This window comes from Haemaphysalis longicornis, unplaced genomic scaffold, assembly GCF_048455015.1.
Source record: "Haemaphysalis longicornis isolate Haplotype H1 unplaced genomic scaffold, Haemaphysalis longicornis Haplotype H1 scaffold_9, whole genome shotgun sequence".
Taxonomy (NCBI): Eukaryota; Metazoa; Arthropoda; class Arachnida; order Ixodida; family Ixodidae; genus Haemaphysalis; species Haemaphysalis longicornis.
The window spans coordinates 169,317,973-169,338,795 of NW_027526460.1; the positions used below are offsets into that span (position 1 = coordinate 169,317,973).

General features: G+C 48.1%; 2 protein-coding genes and 1 long non-coding RNA gene across 10 annotated transcripts in view; 1 reads left to right on the top strand and 2 right to left on the bottom strand.

Moving 5' to 3' along the window:
• Positions 1-20,823, bottom strand: part of Hdac11 (Histone deacetylase 11) — a 98,336-nt gene that overhangs the window by 27,356 nt on the left and 50,157 nt on the right. The window lies entirely within an intron of this gene.
• On the top strand, positions 1,227-2,704 carry LOC144152052 (uncharacterized). Its single transcript, XM_077683243.1, has one exon. It carries the CDS (start codon positions 1,253-1,255, stop codon positions 2,417-2,419), a length of 1,167 nt encoding a protein of 388 aa, XP_077539369.1. The 5' UTR covers positions 1,227-1,252; the 3' UTR covers positions 2,420-2,704.
• On the bottom strand, positions 11,034-12,931 carry LOC144152054 (uncharacterized). 2 transcript variants are annotated; one of them, XR_013319040.1, is made up of 4 exons: positions 12,644-12,931; positions 11,556-11,682; positions 11,268-11,477; positions 11,034-11,197 (listed from the first exon to the last, which is right to left on the bottom strand). It is a non-coding gene; the product is annotated as an uncharacterized LOC144152054 (long non-coding RNA). The 2 variants fall into 2 exon arrangements; XR_013319039.1 differs by lacking the exon at positions 12,644-12,931 and having other exon boundaries at positions 11,556-12,627.

The following is a 20,823-nucleotide window of genomic DNA, read 5'->3' on the forward strand; positions in this document are numbered from 1 at the left end:
CTCTTGCCATGTGTGCCAAAGTGTGAAACCCCGTGGCGGACGACTGCCCGGCCTCATGCAGCCAATCGAGAGCCAGAACCCCTGGCAAATCGTGGCGTGTGACATCATGGGACCCTATCCCACAACACCAGGTAGGAACAGGTTCCTGTTGGTAGTCACGGATCACTTCAGCAAATGGGTGGAACTGTATCCTCTCAGAAAGCTGACGGCACGGGTGATCATGGAGAAACTGATGGAGGTATTCACGAGGTTCGGCTTCCCTGAGCAGCTAATAATGGACAATGCGTCCTATTTTACTGCGAAGTGTTTCGTGGATTCTTGTGCTGCCCTTGGCATCAAGCACAGGAAAACAACCACCTACCATGCCCAGTCAAACCCTACAGAAAGGGTTAATCGCAATGTCAAGCACATGCTTGTGGCGTATTCGGCGAGGCACAAAGATTGGGACGCCTATCTCCCGGAGCTAGGATTTGCTGTACGAACTACAGTGAACCGCTCTACTGGATATACATCAACGTTTCTCAACCTTGGGAGAGAGCTGCCGAGTCCGATGGACCGAATTCTGACGGGCCGCAGCGGAGCGGCGGTCGCACCATCAGCACGCGCTGAGTACGCGGCTGAGCTGCGCTCAAAGATGACGGAGGCTTTACGTAAAGCTCGCCAAAATCTGAAGACTGCTAGAGCACAGCAGAAGGCGCAGTATGACCGCTCGCATCGGGATATTCACTATGAAGTGGGTGACCTGGTGCTGCGAAGGAACCATGTACTGAGTGACGCCAGCAAGAAATTCTCAGATTCGCTGGCGCCAAAGTGGTCCGGTCCGTACCGAGTGAAAGAAAAGTTGTCTTCACTCGTGTACAAGCTGGCGGACATGAGGTCAAAACCCGCCGGAGGGCCAGTACATGTGTGTGACCTCAAGCGCTACACAGCGCGAGGCGGAGAGTGGGGAGCGGACGAATCTCTCGCCGTGCCCCGGGCAAAGCTAACGCGTAATCGGGGCCAACCACCAAGCCCCAGGACACGCCAGAGTTTGCGAATCCGACGGAAATAGCTTCCGACGGTTTGGTAGTGCACTAAGCGAACGGGTACTCAGGCTTTTAGTGTTTGTATGTATTTTGGGTCTTGGTAAACGTAAACTCCGCGCTGGTAGCCCCAACTCATGTGCTATATTGCCAATGTGCTTAACTTCAACCTGCGGTCGGGGACGCGTGTCGCTGGCAGCCTTTCTTCGATCCTGCCTGCAGTGACAAGCATGATGAACGGACAGAAGAACGCCCCGAAGCGCCATCGCTCGACGTCATCATCGTCCGCGGCGGTGCCTTTCAACCGCATTCCGGCATCCTCGACGGGTCAACAACCGGCCCCACCGACAGAGGAGCCAGAGCGCCGGGATGTGGCTACCTGGACCTACCAGGCGGGGACCGATGCGCCGGTCGGCTATGCTTCGTGGAGGCCCTGGAAGCGGCAGGAGCGGGCTCGAGTTGGAACTCCCGTGGCGCGCTTGTACCGGCCGTTCCAGGACCGGACCGTGGCTGATGCCGACCGCCGGGCCAACGGGGCGTGCCTTCCCCTCCCACCAGGGACCGAGCTCTGCAAATGCGGGGCGGTGTTGCTCCACGAGTCTCACAAGAAGGGAGAACTCCATCGTGGCAGGATGCCGGAGGAGCCACGGCGGGCAGCGGCGGGCCACAGCGAAGCGGCCAAACGAATGCTGTGCAGGGCCGAGCGCGAACCTGCCTATGCTGAGTGGCTGCTCGCGGCGGCCGGCCGTCAGGCCGCTGGGGAATCCGCGCCTCCGCGCCGCCGAAAGCAGCGACGGTCCACCACCAGGGACGAGTCGAGGGACTCTAAAGGAGTCGCTGCCCGCGGCCGGAGTGGCAGTGCCAAGCGGAAACCAGCCCGGGTCGGCGGAAACCCCAAGACCATCGCTCTGGCCCCGATGCTGCCGCCGCCACCTCCACCGTTGCCGGCGCCGCGCCGGACAACACCGTCCCCTTCGCGACGGCCGCCGGCTGCCAGCGCTCCTGCCCCGTTGGCCACCACTTCCGCCGCCGCCGCCGCCTCAGCGGGAACGGACTGTGCCCCCGAGGCAACGCTGCTCGTCCGGGGCACGGCGCACTCAAGCCCTGCCGACCCGGAACCGGGAGCTCCCCAGCCGGCTGTGAAGGAGCCGGCCGGGGTCGGTGTGTCGACGACGGGCGCCCCGACCAGCCTCCTCGAAGGTGCGGTGGGTGCTGTCGCCCCGGACGCTGCCCTACTTGCCATGGACACCAGTGAGGAGCGACCGATAGTGGTGCCTGGCCATCAAGCGGCCGAGCCAGGGGAACCTGTCGGTGCGGTGGTGAACTGTGACAGGCTGCAGGCGCTCGCGCAGGACATGGACGTTGAAGCAGCTTACTGGGAGCTTGTGGGGGAGTAGTTTTTTTAGGTAGTGAGATGTGAACCCGGGTTGGGGGAGGGGTTTAAGGGTGGAGGGGTGTGGGAATGCTGAATTATTCCCGCATTCCTCCAAGGAGGTCCCGCTCTCGCGACGGGTGTCGCGGCGCGCCTGAGCGGCGGGAGGCGAGACACGGCTGTTTCGTTTTCCCGTGCGCCGCGTAGCCCGCGGGGTGCGCTGCTGTCCGTCGAGGGAGCGGAGGAAGTGGGGGGTGGTGTCGTCTTCTGTTTTCGGCCAAAAAAAACCCGAGTGGACGGTCTCTCGGGTCCTGACCACGGAAGAAAACGGACGTAGGCCACCCCCACTCCGTCGACCAGGGTCCCTTTGTTCTCTGTTGGAGCGCCCCCAGCCCGGGTAAGCCTGACCGACCTTTTCTCTCTTTTTTATATTAGCATAATAAGATTAGCCAGCGTGTTTTTTTGTACTTTTTAGTTGCTTAATAAATGTGTTTCATAGAGTTCAGGTCTCTGTTTTCGCCCGAACCCGCCGTGGCCGCTGTCCAGCGCGCCGCGGGTTGGGATCGCTAAGTTCCTCGCGCGGGAGCCGCCAGGCGAAGCCCGCTTGCGAGGCTGAGCGAATAAGGCGACCCCATAATGCATGGAGCTGATTGTAATTCTACTGCCCTGAAATTTAGTAACGGTACCTCCGTAAGCAGCGTTCGTTCAGATGATGCATGTTACGGCTGTGAACTGCGATGTAAATCGGTTTCGTGCGCTTTCATAATCTAGCGGAGCAGCTCGATCATACCTGACAGCCTGACAGCCCGCCAATTACGCTTTATATCGGATATTGATCCCCACCCTGAACAAGCCAATGTAAGTACGATGGATAATGCGAAATTACATGCGGGAGTCAGTACAAAGATTTTACGGCTGGCTCGGTTACATATATTCTCCGCTTATATCAGCGGCCGTGACCGAAACATCATCATATGGCGCAGGGAGCCTCCAGAATTCAGCACAAAAGTGAAATCAGAGGGCATTATCAGATACCACACTTTTCCTGCATGCATGTATACTTCAAAAAATGTGTCCGTCGAGTGGTCAGCTATTAAAGGGGCACTGACACAAAAATTTTGCATCTTGTTTTTTTTGTTGCGATAAGTAGCTAGTGACCTACTTACAACCTGTAGAAACCTCATTTGCTTCAGCGTGCGACGGTTGTTTAATTAGAGGCATTTTCAATGCGGCCAGTCGCAGTTTCGGTTTCAACGAGTGCCGCGAAACGATGGATTTTGTGTGAACAAAGCTGACCACGTGACCGTCGGAGGGATATCACAGAGCAGAGTCGCCGTAGCACTGTCGAATCCGCATCGACGGCAGTTTCGGCGAATGCCCCCACGTACTGATCTCGTGAGGCGCTTAATTAAAAAGCGACCGTGGATGTGACGCAGGCGCTGCGAGTGCAAATGCTACCGCGGCTAAGGAACGACGCGCGACGCTCGAGACGGTGGGTGGCAAGACGAGCGGTGGGAGCAGCCGGCCGGTCTGCCTACAGGTCCGCCTACAGATGTGTTCGGCTTAGCACTGCGGCGGATATTCGAGTGCCGCTCTCGTAAGCGGTGCAGATGAGAATTTTTAATGCAACCCGCCATCGCATCACTAACTCCTTTCTCATGTAAGCCACCATGGTCGGAACTTGGGTACAATTTCGTGCAGCGGTAACAAGCTATCACTCGAGCTACCTGCGCCGGCCTGGGCCACTTCGCGGCCGTGGCCGCCGCCTGCACAGCGACCGTGCAGCTAGCTCAGTGGGCTTTTCGTACCTCCGGCGCGTTTTCGCATACAATGGTAATAAACAGTAATAGAAACAGAGTGCCTGGAATCGCTGTAGAACTTTGGTCGCGGCCAGCTGCCCGATGAGCTGACGGAATCACGGCGCCTCCGCCGCCAACGATCGGGTCGTTCGTTCTCGAGAGCAGAAGCTCCGCCCTCCGGCCCTCCGATTGGAGTGGCGAGCCGGGCGAGCCGGCGGAAAACGCCGGCAGTGCGGAAGCGGCAAACACAAACTCGTGACGTGTTTTGATGTTGTTTATTTACACAATATCCTCGGGATGTCGATTGCGCGTGGTCCTCTGCTGGCTGCTCGGTTGCGTTTCGCACACTTTAAAATTGATTTTAAATATGCTCTAGGCTGTATTCGCCCCTGATATTTTGCAGATGATGTATATGTGTTCCCACCAATCTATCTCCGAAGTTATCTCGCCTTCAAAATTTTGTGTCAGTGCCCCTTTAAAGTCGAAAAACAAAATAAAGGTGAACTCGCAGCTTGTGTGTGCATGATAATAAAACGGTCATTCCTTGATTTCGCTCCACATTTGTAGACACATTATAGCCTCCCTCCTCCCCATCCCTGCCTCGGAAAATAGTGCATGTCGCTTCTATAGTTGGTCTATAGTGAGTTCAACCTTGCTTGTAAGAAGAACGTCTCTAGGATTTCCGAAACTGCACTGTTTTTTTTTTTTCATTCCCGCACTTCCGGACTTGGCAGACCACTTATTTTTCCGTGGTTTCATTACTCTCCTTGGTCCAATATATCAGGCGAGAGTGGGCACATATATTTAACGACCCACAGACTTCGAATATACTTTAAATGTTCGAGTGGCCCCTATTTCTATAGAAGGCGCAAGTTATTGTCAGGTATTAATCACTTCCCCGAATGATATTTTTCTACGACATGTACATTCAAAACAAGGCCGAATTCGTTGTCCGCGCGGCAAAACGAAACCAACCTCGCCCTGTGCCAGTATCAGGACTAAACGAGGCATCAATAGAATGGACCTTTTTCCAGTAGGGATCTGCGCATGCGCGGGCTGCCGGTCCGCCATTCTTGGCAGGCGCCTCCGGCAAAATAAACAAAAGGGCGCCCCCCAGCTTTCTGGTTGGGGAGAGGCTATACTGTCCAGCGCTGCACGTTTTTATTTTTTCTCTTTCAACAGCTCGAAGCGGGTTCGTAAGTGCACACAAAAAGGGCTTTCTAGGAAAAGGGGCAAAGTCATTTGAGGCTGACCACGCTGGAAGTACATGCAAGCCAGTGAGGGAGTAGCAAAAATGAAAAAAAAAGTAAAGAAAAAGGGGCGCTTCGACCGCTGCAAATTAGTCACGGGAACGACGCCTGCTACGTCGTGACATTCACGCGAAAGGCATGGGTGACCGGTTGGTGCGGAAGGGGCTACAGTACCAAGATACTTTTTGTGGACGAGTTCTACGAAAGCTCGACTTTTTGTGGGCGTGCATTGCTGCCAATTTTAGTTCGCCGTGGCGGCCGCTAGGAGGATCGGTACTGGAAAAAGGTCCATTCACTTGCGCCTGAGATATAATATATTCGGAGGTGAGAGTGGTGATATGCCGCTGCCGTCGCCGACGCCCGTATAAGAGCGGCGAAGAAGCGCGCAGTACCGCGTCCCCGGTTAGCTCTTGTTGGCGTTCGAGCAGCTGCAATCAGGACGCAGCTACTTTTTGAAGTGCCCTAAACGTACTATTTGCTTGCAGACATAACCATAACCAGATGTTTAGGGCGCGTAAATGCAAAAAGAAGCGAAAAAGAACCAAAACACTGCATGATCCGCTATCAGCTGGGCAGCGGACATCCCGTAAGCGCCGTGAAGAAAGAGGCGGCAGGCGGCGCAGCAATCGCGAAGCTCGAGGCGTATTATCAGTATTATATTCAAGTGGCCCGTGTACAGTGAGAGAGTAGCTGTCAAAAAGCGTTTCAGACGTGCGGCGCCGTCAACAACTGAAGTGCAGCAGACAGTCACATGTTACGAGGTGTGAACCCGTCTATAATAAATCGCTTTTTCTTCTGTTTTTTTTTTCTAGTATCTGTGAGGGAACGAGCTACGTTGCAGAATGTGGTACACGAGGCTTGCAACATAGAAGACTGCGGGTGGAAGGACGAAAAAGTGCAATCGAGGACTCTGGTAAGCACATATTAAAAGATGGAAATGGTTTGATTGGCAGTTGTGCAAAGCTCACAAAATCACTTGACATGGCGGTTTCACATGATGCATTAGTTTTCATAGGCTACCTGAACCACTGGGAGGACCATTTACCCAAAGAAGGCGGAGGTTCCGACCCCTGCGGATGTTCTGGTACACGTGACAAGGCTGAAAATATGTAATATACGGAACGACAATATAGTTTTAAATTTTTAATCTGGCCTCTGTGTTACTGTTTCTGGGCACAAAAGCCCACACAGAAGAGTTCTTTTATTCTGAAATTCTGAAATTGTTTCGGTGTCTGCTACAATTAAAGGACTTATCAGAATGCTGTTCATAGAAATTAAATTTGGTATGTTTGCTACTGCAAAATTTGCCAAAAAAAAGTGATTTCTGGCTGGGAATGGAGAAGAATCCAGCATGAAAGAAGTGATTTCTCGATGGAAGGTGGTGCACAATCCAACAAGAAAACAATCAATTTCCAGCCAGAAAGCGTTGTAGAACCAGGAAGAATAAAGCAATTTCCAGCTAGTAAGCTACACCATTCTGGCTGGAAATAATAGTATTTCCAGAAAGAAAAGGGTGATTTCCAGTTAGAAGTGGCATTTTTCCTGCTGGGAATGGTGCGATTTCCAGCCAGCAGACGTGACATTTCTTGCTGGAGACAAGCCTGGAAATTTTGATTTCCAGCCAGTGGTGCCAGCTCCAGTCCAGGCTGGAAACGATTTCAGGCTGGAAGACTGTTTCATAACACAGCCGGGACTGGAAATCATTTTCGTCTGGGAATTCAAGTTGCAATTTTGATTTTCCCGCCAAATCGTGTGTTTTCGTGATCTGCAATGACATCACAGGAACCGACCGCCCTGCAGCCTGGGGTCACATGATTCATGCGTCCGCCGTACAGGGTGGAGACACCTATACGCTGGCGCCGCCATTTTGGGTCACTCGCTCATTGTATCAAACACAAGTCATTGTATCAAAACCGCGCTAAAATTATAGCCGCAAGGCAGTTTAATGGCGAAGTTTGAATCATCATTGCTGGGCCTCGTGGGAAACGAAAAGAACAACGCATGAGCACACTGACCGAATTGCAGCAGCACGGGACCGTTCAAAGGGTGTCTCCACCCTTCTCGTCTCTCGTGCGTTTGTTTACGTTACTGAACATAGATGGCACCACCATACTGCTGCAAGCAGTTTTCTGCTTTTGGTTTGTTTTTGACCGTATTTAATCCTAGCTTGTTTTTGTTCTGGGAGAAAATATAGTGCTCGCTCGACAAATGTGGTCATGTAAGACACCGTTGGTTGCGTCAATCCCAACCCCAAAGCCCCGCAGTGCTGAGCAGCTAAACCAAGCATAGTGTGTGCTGTACCAACAGCAGTACGCATCAGTACTTCTATGTTTACATGTGCTTTCGTGACTTCCACTGTTTGTCCCACCATTCTTATTGCTTTAAAAAAAATATGCCCTAAATTTAGGCCCAAACAGCTTGTTCTGCAATCTTATAAGCTGTGCCTAATTTGTGTTTGCTTTTGCCGGCCTCCGCCAATCGCAGAGCAGGCTGGTATGACATCATAGGTTCTCTTGAGGGAAATGAGCGAGTGGGTCGCATGGCCATTCCCTTTTTTCGTGATTATATAGCTTATTTAAGCAAATTAAGTTTACGTTAAAACAGGTGCCAGTATGATTCTAACGAGGCCGTCTTTTGAATGAACCAAACTTGTGTTTTGTCTTAATGGCTCCTTTAAGTACGTTTCACAACGCTGCGCAGCAACTTGTGTAGACTGACGGCAGGTTTCCGGAGTTGCGATTCAGCGTGTGTTCCGTCGTCTGTGTGTGAAGTGATTCCAGAAACAGGCATGATGTAGTATTCCTTTCTTTTGTGAGGACGCGTGCAGCAGACCAGCCAGAGGACCGGGTGGCAGACAATAGGAGAATAGGCTACGAACTTTCATCGTGCTGTTACCCTGAGGCCTTCATCAACTCTGTTCAGCGGCAGCGCACTCGCTCTCTGCACGTTGTCGACGTCGGACTTCAAAAGCGCGTGGCAATTTCCTATGCGCCCGGCATCAGCGAGGCTCTGTCATGCATACTCCCCTCGTACAACGTGCAAGCTGCGCATGTGCCATCTCACAAACTAAGGCATGAAAGAGCTTGTGAACGTGAAGGACAAGTTGCAAAAAGAAAGGTAGCCTGCAGGAGTTGTCTCCATCATTCCTTGTTTAACCATCAACGAGATCGTACCAGCTGTACAGATTAGAGCACTGCACGGGCCTGATTTTAAGGCCCGAGCTCGGCCCGAGCCCGCTTTGTGAAGCCCGAGCCCGAGCCGGGCCCGTAACACCGAGCCCAGGCCCGGCCCAGGCCCGTCGTCTCAAGCCCAGGCCCGGCCCGGGCCCGTCGTCTCAATCCCAGGCCCGGCCTGGGCACGGTCTTTTTTTTTTTTTGAGCCTAGGGAGGGCCCGCATGTGTGTGACCAGGCCTGGTCTTAGACGTTGAAGAAAATTTGTTTATTATATTTGTTCGAGTGTCTTCGTAGTGGAAAATCAGACGGAGCATCTAGTCTGTACAAGCACGCCCTGAATTGTAACGCAAAAAATAAGGGTTTAAAAGTACACGTAGTTTAGCTCACACCATCTGCAGTTCATGCCACATGGGTGTAATGATAGCTCGTATTCTTACAAGAGAGACACCATCACCTTTGATGACCGGACTCTTGGCAACTTCATGTGGTTGTTTCGGTCACAAGTTGGTGTTAATGAAATCTCTTGCTCTCCATTTGAATCCACGAGTATGTGCGTGCATTGAAATATTTTCCATAGAGTGGTTGTTAGGCGGTGGCGCTTCTCTAGCACGCGAGTTTGATTTCCAGCCACAGCAGCCGCATTTAGATTGGTTCGACATCTAAAACACACGTACATAGACATAGGTGCACAGCTCCAGGGTGCCTTAATTAATTCCTTCCCCACTAGGGCATTCGTTGTAACCGTATCTTTGATATGTTATACACCAAAATATAAAATCTTGATGCAGTACATGAAATGTCATTAAAGTTACAGTATAGTGACTATCAGCCCTAGGAAAACACGTTTTTTAAAACAATGTGTACAACTAACATCAAGAAGCGCGTAAAAGTATACTCAGAATATTCAATTTTATGCTCTTTTCTACACTTCACGTCGGAACTATTAACGGCCGGACCTATGAATTCAAGCCCGAGCCCGGCCCGGGCCCGCGGCACTGAGCCCGAGCCCAGCCCGGGCCCGGCCCGGGCCCGCCGATAATCGACTTCGGGTGGCCCGGCCCGGCCCGGCCCGCGGGCCGGGTCGGGCCCGGGCTTTTGGGCCGGCCCGGGCCCGTGCAGTGCTCTAGTACAGATCACAATTCAAATACGTCATATCCACTTCACCTATATGTGTAACGTCGAAGTGAAATAAGCACAATTGCATAGCCCTTAGATAGCATTGTTGGCATGCTGCTCATAATTTTCTTGATTTCTGAAGCAATCAATAACCTAAATCTTAACGTCACACAAGTACAATGTAGTGCATATTCAGCTAATCTCCAGAATTAAAACAATCAGCGGTTCTCTTTTGTTAGAAATTAGCCTACCCTAGTAGCACAGAATGTTGCCCGAACATTTCCACAACGTTTCCCCTTAACATTGCCAAAACGTGGCTAATGTCCGCTTTTTTTAACGTTAGTGCAATGTTTCACAGAAACATTGCGTCAACATGATATTAGCATTGCTCCAACATGGGGGCAACGTTTTAAGGGTGTTGTTTTAATGTTTGGATAACGTTGTTTCTGACGTTCGTCAACGTTGCTACACTCTTGGAGCAACCTTCCAGCCACGTGCGGGACACATTTGAACAACGTTATGAGACGTTTTCTGATGACATTGCAGCAACTTTTCAGCTACATTTTCGCAACGTGCATACCACATTTAAGCATATCCCTGTACCATTCGGACGTTGTGATAACATTGCTACAATCTTGCAGCAACTTTAGATCCACACTTTTAACATGAAGTTAGCATATAAAGAACGTTGCTGCAACGTTCAAGCAATGTTTTTATGAAGTTGCAATAACATTCCTACAATTTTGCGGTAACTTTCCAGCTATATTTTTCCAACGTGCGGGTAACATTTAGAAAACGTCGCTATCATGTTCAAGCGATGCTTCCTACAACGTTACCGCGACTTTACAGATACGTTTTTTCCCCACGAGGGCCGCATCCGCGCACTGTTGATATGACGTTCAATCAATGTTTCTCTTACGAAGCGATGATATTGCAGCAATGTACAGGTAACTTACAGTTACATGTATCTAATATACATGCAACAATAACTAGATGAAAATATTATAGGTTAACTTTTTCCTAGACAGACGATGGTTGACTGCATGATAAGCGAGCACTTCACACCTCGTCCTCATAAACTCCTAAAAGGTATAAACTGGCATTTTAGACTGCATGTTCATACATTTGATCCCGTACACTGACCAACACACACAATTAAGGCAGTCCGGCAAAATAACAAACTAAGAAATAGCAGAATTTTAAAGCAAGGAACATGCCAGCTAGCGTAAATAACAACACTGACACTCTTTAAGATGAAAGAACATGTGCGTTTTATTTTACCATTAAAAATCGATCCGAATACGTATTGTGTTAAAGCAATTGAATTTCGCAAGTACGCTGTTTCAGCCGTTGTCTTCGTTTTTCTCCTCCTGGGCTTGCTTGTTCTTGTGCCTTGACAAGTCAGTTTGATGACCTACTTGACGGCCATGAACCCAGTAACATGGGGTTGTTACTGCCACGCTTCTGCGAAATGAAAAAAAAGCTGTAGTTTAGGAGAAGTTGCAAAGTTGTTACAGCATAGACAATGTCTCACCTCTCAGAACACCAGGACTTTTGGCATACAATATGGCCTCATCGATTTTCTTGTACTGGCACTTCAAATGAGGTTTGACTGCCATTCCTGGAAAACAAACAAAAGGGCATTGCTCTAACACACAGGGTGCTCAGAAGCTCACCTGCAGTTTGGATGACGCGTGCTGCCAGATGAGCTTATTCGTGTGTCAATGTTGTGGTGCTGGTATTTCTGAAACAAAACAGAGTGTATAGAAGTGGTTCAGAAAACTGAAGTGAAGCAAATTTTAGCTAATGGAGAAAACCTTACCTTTAGGAAGGAATATTATAGCAAAACAGGCCTCTTCACTTTTCACTTTGTCTTGCTTGTTTAACTTTTTCTAATGCCCGTGCCAACTTTATGACGCACATCGCTTGAGTTGGTTTCTCAAGCATCCCTGGAAAACAGAAAAGGACAAAATACTGAATTATATAAAATACCTTACAGCTTTCTTTGCAGGCCATTGAGTGATTAAGTGAAAAGTCTTCAGACAGCTTGCCAGAGAATTTTCAATTAACAAGAGAAGCCGACCAACTGATGACGACGTGGTACGTCGGCAATATTCGTTGAAAGAGGACGATAATTACCTCAATGCCCATAAACATAAAAACGCAACGAACAAAAATTAGTAAACAGGCAATTGTAAAGAAGGGAAACATATTACATGTACAACTAGATGAAATTACAACCGTGTATTTTCTTGGTTGCCTAATTTTACCTTTTGCTCTCGAAAAATGTGCTAAAAACTGGCTTGAGCTGTTTTATTTTCATATTTTTATTTATTTTTGATCATTTTATTTATTTATTTTTATTTGTCATTTATTTTCTTTATAGTTATAAGCATCCGACGTAGACCAGCCTTTCACATGGAAAATATGTGAATACTACAAAGACGTCAGGCGTTGTTTTACATCGTAAGATGGTTTGCATAAGCAGCTGATAACATATGGCTTACCTGCAACGCTAAATTGTGTTCTGTTACAGCATGCCGCCAAAACTCGCGAGAAATTAAACATACCAAAGGGTAATTTATCAGTTGTATTTTTCGCGTGCGTGAGCAGCTGCGGCGAGAAGTAAATTAAAAGCCAATCGTTCATATCAAGGTTCTTGCAGAACATATACACACTCGATTTCAGCATCATAACAAAAAATCTACTACTGAGCCCCCATCTGATTTCTCATTATACTCTTTCCATAAAATTTAAGCGAATACGTGTTCCCCTTTTACAACCGTACGCATTCGCAAAAGCAAGGATATGCTTAGAAGTTAGAAACGGGAGGGCAGTCTTGTTCCCGCTCTTTTACGAAGTAAACTGCATTCGAAAGAACGAGGCGAGCTCAGAAAATCGAGCGCTTACCTTCACTGGTCGGTTGCTATGAACTTTCCGGCCCGCAACTATTCGCCGTAACATGCGGCCACACAACAAAATTTCGTATGACATGGTTCCTTCTCCATTCCGTTTGATTGTGCAGGATGGCAGCGATGGCTGCTCGTTTCTGCAAAAAGCGCGCGCATTTCGTCCACTCTTCCCAACCCAACGCCGGCTGCCAGGCGCAAAGCAGCAGGAGAGGAGGACCCCTCTGCGAGGGGCGCGCACGTGTGCGCGTGTGAGAGGAGGGTAGGACGCTGGCCAAGGACGAAAGCCTTTTCTTTCGGTCTTTTTTTTTTTTTTTTTTTCGGCCATCCCCCACTTCGCGCTCGGCTGCTGAAACTGCCTTCGCGACATACAGAAGGGACGGGACGGGACGGGACGGAGCGTCGACGAAAACAAAAAATAAGGCATATCAGGAAGAAAGGAATGCGCGAGACAGCGTGCCTGATTCCCAGATGAAGTCTCGGAAAAAGGCGGGGTTCCGAGAACGCCTGGCGCCCTGCTGTATTTCGTTTCGCGCCAAGCAGAACGCGACAAGTGTTCGATGCATTGGAACCTCTTACGAATAAAAATTACACCAGGAAAAATCTGAAGATAGTGTGTGCAATGCTATTGGAAGGGAACAAGAGCAAAAATTTTCAGGTTACTTGGAAGGTTCGTTTGTATAATGAGAAAAGATCCTTGAAATAGGCCAATGAGCTTTCGTACAGGCAGTATCTCCTGGAAAATGGGTGTCACACCAGGGTTAGGTCTTTGTTTTGTTTTATTGTTTCATATATGTTACAATATCATGGTGCTCTGACTTTGGCGCTCGAGGTAGGTGAAATGTCTATGGGGAAGTTGAAATATAAAACAGCCCACTTCATGTTGTCTATTTCAAACAAAGGTGCAAGGTGTGGACTAGTTGGAACGTTCGCTGATCAGAGGGGCTATAACAGTGACTAAATGTCACAAGAAGGGGGCAATTTAAAGTACATGAACTTTGGGCTTTAATCTATTTCATAAATCAACCGTAATTACTGCGGCAATGTATATATGAAGGGAAAACACACGATTGTAATTAGCTGGCGACATGTATACGGCTCGCACACCCATATGATGCACAGAAATTTATATAGCTTGCATATAAAATTTCTCCAGTAAATTAATTTTTTCGAGCAATTATGAGGATCCAGCAACAAGGCAATGTTTGAGCCTTCTATCTAGATTATTTTTGTTTAAGGATATACAGGCGGCAACATAAAACAACCCGGCCATGCATGCTTTAAAGGGGCCATAAATAGGCTTCCGAAGGTCGCCATTGTATACCGCGCAATCGCTAGAATACCCATTCACGGCAACATTTACCAAATATTACACCTATTACACCTAACGAATAAAAACATGAAGCAAAAATTTGGTGTCAGTACTCCTTTAAGAGAGAAAGTTAACAGTGCGAGTCGCTTGTGAAAACTTAGCAAAATGGAACTGGAAATGTTCCTTGTCGATGCACGGTTACCTTTTTATAATGCAACCGTTTACTACCAAAGGAAGGCGCGCAATGTTTTAACAATAGGAAAGGAAAGTTGGGAAGTCATTTCTGGATGCTGTTTTCAGGCAGTTATGAAAGAAATGTGCGCGAACTTCTTAAAGATACGGCCAACACGTCGAATGAAAAACACGGCGTATTCCCGATCACTTTGTCTTTCCATATGGTGCACGTTTCCCAAAAGAACACATCTCCATTGTAAAGAGGCCGCGTTAAATTTCGGTATGATGTCATGGTGAAGTGAGCGGCTATGGAACGTAAAGGAAGCCAAGTCGGAGTAGATACCATTTGACGACGGCATAAAAAGCTATTTTCTTGTTGAAATTCCAGTTTGTTTATTTATTCAGCAAATAATGATTGCAAAATAACACACGGCAATGAAACCCAAGTTCTCATTCGTGCCTCACGACGTCGAAATGCTGCGCCGTCCGTTTCACGCGCGCGTTGGGTTAATTAGCAGGCGCTGTGCATTTGGTCAGTTTCCTGGATAGTATGCGGCATGCACATGGACAAAAACGCACCCGAGTGGAATTTGTAAAAGACTCACGAAAACAGCCCGATAGTTGGCCATACGTGACAACGCACAGTTGAGGGTGAAAGCTGCGCGGCTTTATCGGTGCTCAGCAGCTGTGTTTTGCTCTTTAAGTTTAATGATGTGTTAAAATCGCCCTAAAATATCTGATTTGACTGATTATGAGGTTTCATGCGCCGACGCTACACAGGCGATGAGGCGCACCGTAGTAGAGGGCTCCGGATTAATTTTGACTACCTAGGAATCTAATTAACGTGCACCGAAATCCCGAACACACGGGCATTTCCGCTTCTCGCTTCCACACACACACACACAACACACACACACGCACACGCACACACACACACACACACACACACACACACACACACACACACACACACACACACACACACACACACACACACAAAGCGGCTGCGGCGGCCTGCAATCGAGCCCGCGTCCTCGGGCTCAATCCTTGGACTCAGCGCTAGCACAACAGCCACTGTGGTGGGTTTCTAGAATAACTAAATCACACTATAAGATGAGACAATCGGTATACCAATTGCATGAGCGACACGGCCTGCAGGGGCTGGTGCGAACCGTTGAGCGCACGGATGTTCCAATAAGAGCGCATTCGCAAAATGGAAAAGTTGGTTTCGTACATCAGTGAAATTCTGCTTAAAACACGTCATTATTTGGGTGTCATTTACACGGATCTAAGTTGATTTACGCTGCAGGTATTGATTTTTCAGAGCGTGACTGTCGTACCTATATAATTTGATTGGCTTTTTACTAGGTGTGGCACAGCGACGTTTCATTGCACACGTTCACAAATTTCGCGGGGACTGGACTTCACGGAAACGCGTCCATAGCCAACAAAAGCGGCCGCTTAGAGTTATTGTAAGTCCAATCTGTCCTCAAGAAACTCATGTGTCAGATGCACGCCGCCAAGAAATTTTTGCGTGTATACGTCGTATGCGTATATACCTTTAGGAAAAGTGAATGAAAAAAAAAAACGGGTATAGAAATAAGGTGCTTCGTTGTTGAGTCATATCTTCAAATTATTGTGGGCACCTCACTGTAAAAAAGTAAAAATTTGTTCATCAACTCCATAAGAAAAGTGCGACTAGCACGACGAGTATAGAAAAGTCATGATTGCTTTTGAAAGTGACTGTTTTTGAGCGATATTACGAAGGCTGAAGTTCAAATGGGACATATAAATGGAGCAGGGATAAGCAACAAGTAGGGGGCGAGGGGGAACACAAACTTCTTGTTATTGCATGTTTACTGATGAAAACAAATAACGCGCTGCAAAGATTGGCTTAAACTGAGCTTGCTATTCCGTAAAACTAAGAGGAAACATGTAGAATACAGATACAGTAATCCCTCGTTATAGCGAAGTCAGCAAGTGGGCGAAAAATTTCGTTATAAGCGGTATATTGATATAAGCAACCACTCGAGAAAAGCTAAACCAGTTTAGCTTATTATACGCAACAGCTGCGAGGAATCAAACCATAATGTATTCACTGAAGCAAAACGTTATTCAGAGTAAGCTGTGGTGGCTGTTTCATGTTCTTGCCGGGCGAGAGCAACCCCTGCTACAATTTGACCATTTGACCAAGCAATGCAGGAGGCTATGGTCGCCGCCCACAAAAATTGGCAGCGGCAGTGCCCCTTTTATAGGGGGGCGTGCGGGCGTCACGAAACGCTATACGAGAGTTTTGCGCTGAAAAGCGCCGCAGATGCCGTGGCTCGAGACGGAGGTTGTTTGTTGAGCTCAAAAAATAAATAAATAGTAATAATAAAAAGATTAACCGCTCATTGGGCGTACAAAGCACAATCATGAAAACTGATCGGTTTCGCATTAGGGGCATTGCATGATCACTGGGAATTGTTTTCCCGAGTTGTGCAGCCGTGAAGTTTGCAACACAAGAGTTCTTCGGCGCCTCGTTGTCGGCGACACTGCCAATTCTACGGTTCGATTGCCAGTGTTCGCGCACCGTCGTGTCCACGCCCTTGACCAATGTGTTGCGACGAAGTTCAATGACCCTACCACGCATTTGGACCGTTTTCCCAAAATGGGGATCACCCGAATCGAGCATGACCGGCTCGAGAAAACCGCCGGCGAAGTACCAGCTTGTGTTGACCTGCCATGTTGACAGCCTGACTCGCCACTGGGTCACCGCGGCACGGCGACGCCTCCGCTCGCCACTTAATTCGCTCTAAGCGGGTCAAGCTCTTCTGGCGCTTCGAGTAATGCGGCCTAAAATGCATCCGTTTGGGTTGGGACCAGAATAAATTTCGAATGAAGCGATATTTCGAATAAAGCGATTTCGTTATAACGAGTGACTACTGTATTTATATTTATTGGACGTAGTTTTTCGATGATTATAATAATTACGCCTGCGTGACTAATAATAGAAGTTCGATTTCTTACACGTGGAGGAAATCGCCGCGGGCCCATGTGCAACACAAAGAAATGCCACTGCCAACACGATCATTGCGGGGGAATTTGCGGATGACGCGAGCTCACGCACGACACTGATAACTTAGTGAGGCTAGAAAGTATTGGCTATGATCGGGAATCTGCCTGCCTGACCTGTTAAAATTCTGTTCTCCAACGTAAACGAAGCCTGTTAGTGTATTTTTTTAGCTTTACAAAATGATACAGCAATAAATGAGTGTTTTTGTAAGTTTTTCCTGAACAAAAAAATATTTTGTTCGCGCTCAACCTTCAATCGAAGGTGCCATATTTGTGGTATATTTTCATTAACACCAAGAACGGCGATGAGATTTACCCGCTTACTAAAAAAATGAAATAAAAACGAATTTCATTCATGGAACAGCCGGCGGCCATCTTGAAAAAAATGACCGTCTTAGAACGGTGCAGCACCTGGCTTGTAACGCACGATGCGCGGAATGGCGGTATTATTTTATTCGAGGCTGCAATCCACTCTAAGATAATATTGTGTGATCATCCAACAAATGAGGGACTAAAATAAACGGATCTGCCGCCGAGTTTGGCTACGCCATCCGTCGGACCGGCACCACGCGTTTCTTTCGTTTTGAGAAACGTTCAAACGTTCACGGTTCCTTTAAGATTTCATGGGGGAATCTACACGCTCAGCGTGACACTTCTCCACATGCATTTCTGCAGTTTTTCGAGAGCTGTGTTTCTAAATGATCACACATCGATGTGGTTTTTGCGGTCTGCCTCTGAACCCAGCAAACCACGAAAGTCCATAGGATATCCACAAATGGTCACAATATCCAATGTCATTTCAGGACATTCATGTGATGTCCATACAATATGTTTCACCCAAGATCATCTGCTTGTGGACATCCATGCGATATCACTGCAAGTGTGTTATAACATCATTACGCGATATCACTAGGACGTCCACAAATTTACATTTTTCCTTGCACTGAGAATTCGCATTCATAGCGTGGTGTACATAAAGGGGCCCCAGCCACACAAAGTGTGTCTTAGTTCAAATCTCCCCTCATCCCCGTCTTTCCAGCTCCAAAATATTTTCTGGCCTGTTTGTAACTCATATTTTAAATGAAGAGCGGGTAGTTATTTGATTTGGAATTTGAGCGAAATCTGGTTTGCCTTTATGTTTGATTCGCGAATTGGATTCTATATTTTAGGCTGCTTGATTTATGTGGATGAAGAACAAGTGGGACTGTTGATTTTCTCATTCAGTTGTAGGTGAGCACTGGTATGGAGGCTGCAGTACGGAGCCAGTTACGGAGCCTGCTGAGTAGGCAGGATTCTTGTCACCCAAATTTGATGCTTGGGATGCGAGCGGGTGCATTGCATGATGCAACCCACGCGTATGGGTATTGCTTGTTTGGTTCTTGCGCGATGGAGTGGCGGGCCTCGTCCAGTCTTGTAACGTCGGGGGAGATGAGGGTGACGGCCGAGTAATTTTGCAGCGTTTTAGTGCATCGTGAATAGCCTCGTGGCGTAGGCGGTCGAAGGCTTTGCGAATGTTCAAAAGGACGACAAAGGCCACGGTTTTTGGTAGCCTTCGCGTTTTCTAGTGCAGAGACAAGGTCGGCAATTGAATCCAATGGCACTGCGCTGGCGAGGAAAACCCGTCTGCGGCCCAGGGTTCAAGTTGCAGATTCGTGCATACTTGTAATTCGAGGCGTGCGAGCGCCATGGATTCGAGAATTTTGGAGGCAACGCTCGTGAATGAAATAGGACGAAAAGAGGAGAAAAGTTTGGGAGATTTGTTCTTTTTTAGGATGGGAGGGACAAGTAGGAGGCCAAATTGAGCAGGGAGGGTGCCGGAAGACAAGTGGAAGTTGCAAAGTCAAGAAGGCGCGAGTGCTGCCTCTCGGCTACGGGCGCACTTTTCCTTTTTGCATTTTGAATGACCCGCACGAGCTCGGCCGCCATGAAAGGAGCTTCAAAAGCCGTGCTCAGGGCGAAGGAGGGAGCCGGCGCGGGGGCGTCAGATTCTTCGTTTTGGGCTGCGGCAGGGTTTGCGCGAGAAGAGAAAGCTCGGCCACGTTTTTTCCCCTTGCGATGGAGCGGGCGAGGAGGGAGGGGGGGGGGGGGGGAGGTTGTATGTCGGGGCAGGTCGGGGTCGCGGAGATGGCGCGAAGCAAGTGCCGTGCAAGGAGGAAAGAATACTTTCTTTCCTGCATGGGTGAGGCCCTCGTCCTGCAGTAGACAGGCTGACGATGGGGATTTCATTTATGTGCGTGCGTGTGCGTGTAAGTGCCGTATTATATGCAGCTAAAGTACAGTAATTAAAGTACACGAGGCGATGGTACAGTGAACCAACATTTTCTAAACCAACCTAATCTAAAAACGTTGCAGTGAACTGTGGCTAAGACGTCCATTGGGCATAGCCATTTGAACTTTTATAGGCGACGTAATTTCTCCAAAACATGGGTTAGTGTGGTGTTTCACATAATAAATAAATGGAAAGCTGCTATACATTCAACATTCCTCAATATTGCGACAACCTAGATAAACATGTACACAGACAATGTTAATTTGAAGGTTTTTGGTGAGCATTGCTAAATATGTAGAAACTGTACGTACGCGTTGATCACTTTTAACCACACTCCCGAAATTAACGTATCCTGTAACTATATCGCAAACATTCAAGTGTGCTGTACGGGATCATTTGAATTTTTAGGCAGCTTATGTAACTCCACGTGAAATCGTTTATCATCATAAATATGACATTTGCCAACATTCGGCAACATTGCTGCAACGCGAAAAAAGCGTGTAAATGGCAGTTTCTCATGCGTTGTTTTTAAACGTTACATGAATGTATCCAACGTCGGCCCACATTTGGCAACATTGCTGCAACGCAAGAAAATGTGCATGTGGGCAACATTGCCTATGCGTTAAACGTTGCGTGAATGTTGTTGGATGCGTCCAACACTGATTTTACGTTGGCCCACATTTGGCAACATTGCTGGAACGTGAAAAAACGTGCATACGGGCAACGTTGCCCATCCGTTGTTTGTAAACGTTGCATGAATGTTTTTGAATGGGTCCAACGTTGGCCCACATTTGGCAACATTGCTGAAACGTGAAAAAATGTGCATACGGGCAACGTTGCGCATCCGTTGTTTGTAAACGTTGCGTGCATGTTGTTGAATGTCTCCAAAGTTGGCCCACATTTGGCAACATTGCTGTAACGTGAAAAAATGTGCATACGGGCAACATTGCCTATACGTTGTTTGTAAACGTTGCGTGCATGTTGTTGAATGTCTCCAACGTTGGCCCACATTTGGCAACATTGCTGCAACGTGTAAAATGTGCATACGGGCAACGTTGCCTATACGTTGTTTGTAAACGTTGCGGGAATGTTGCTGAATGTGTCCAATGTTGGCCCACATTCGGCAACATTGTCACCACGTTGTGTAACATTGCCTAACGTTACACAACATTGGCAACACGGCAGAAACGTTGCGGCAACAATTTGTGCTACTAGGGTAGTGGTGACTGCAATTGTGCACACAGAAAACCATTAAGGGAAAGTAGCAATGCGTATGCTGCATTCATGTGGATACGCATAGCACTTATATACTGACCCGTTCCACACGTTAACGGAAACAAACTATGTGCATTTTAGATGTGTCACTTTCAGC

Excerpts from the sequence above, each read along its gene's own strand:
- LOC144152052 (XM_077683243.1), top strand. The coding sequence starts at position 1,253 with ATGATGAACGGACAGAAGAACGCCCCGAAGCGCCATCGCTCGACGTCA.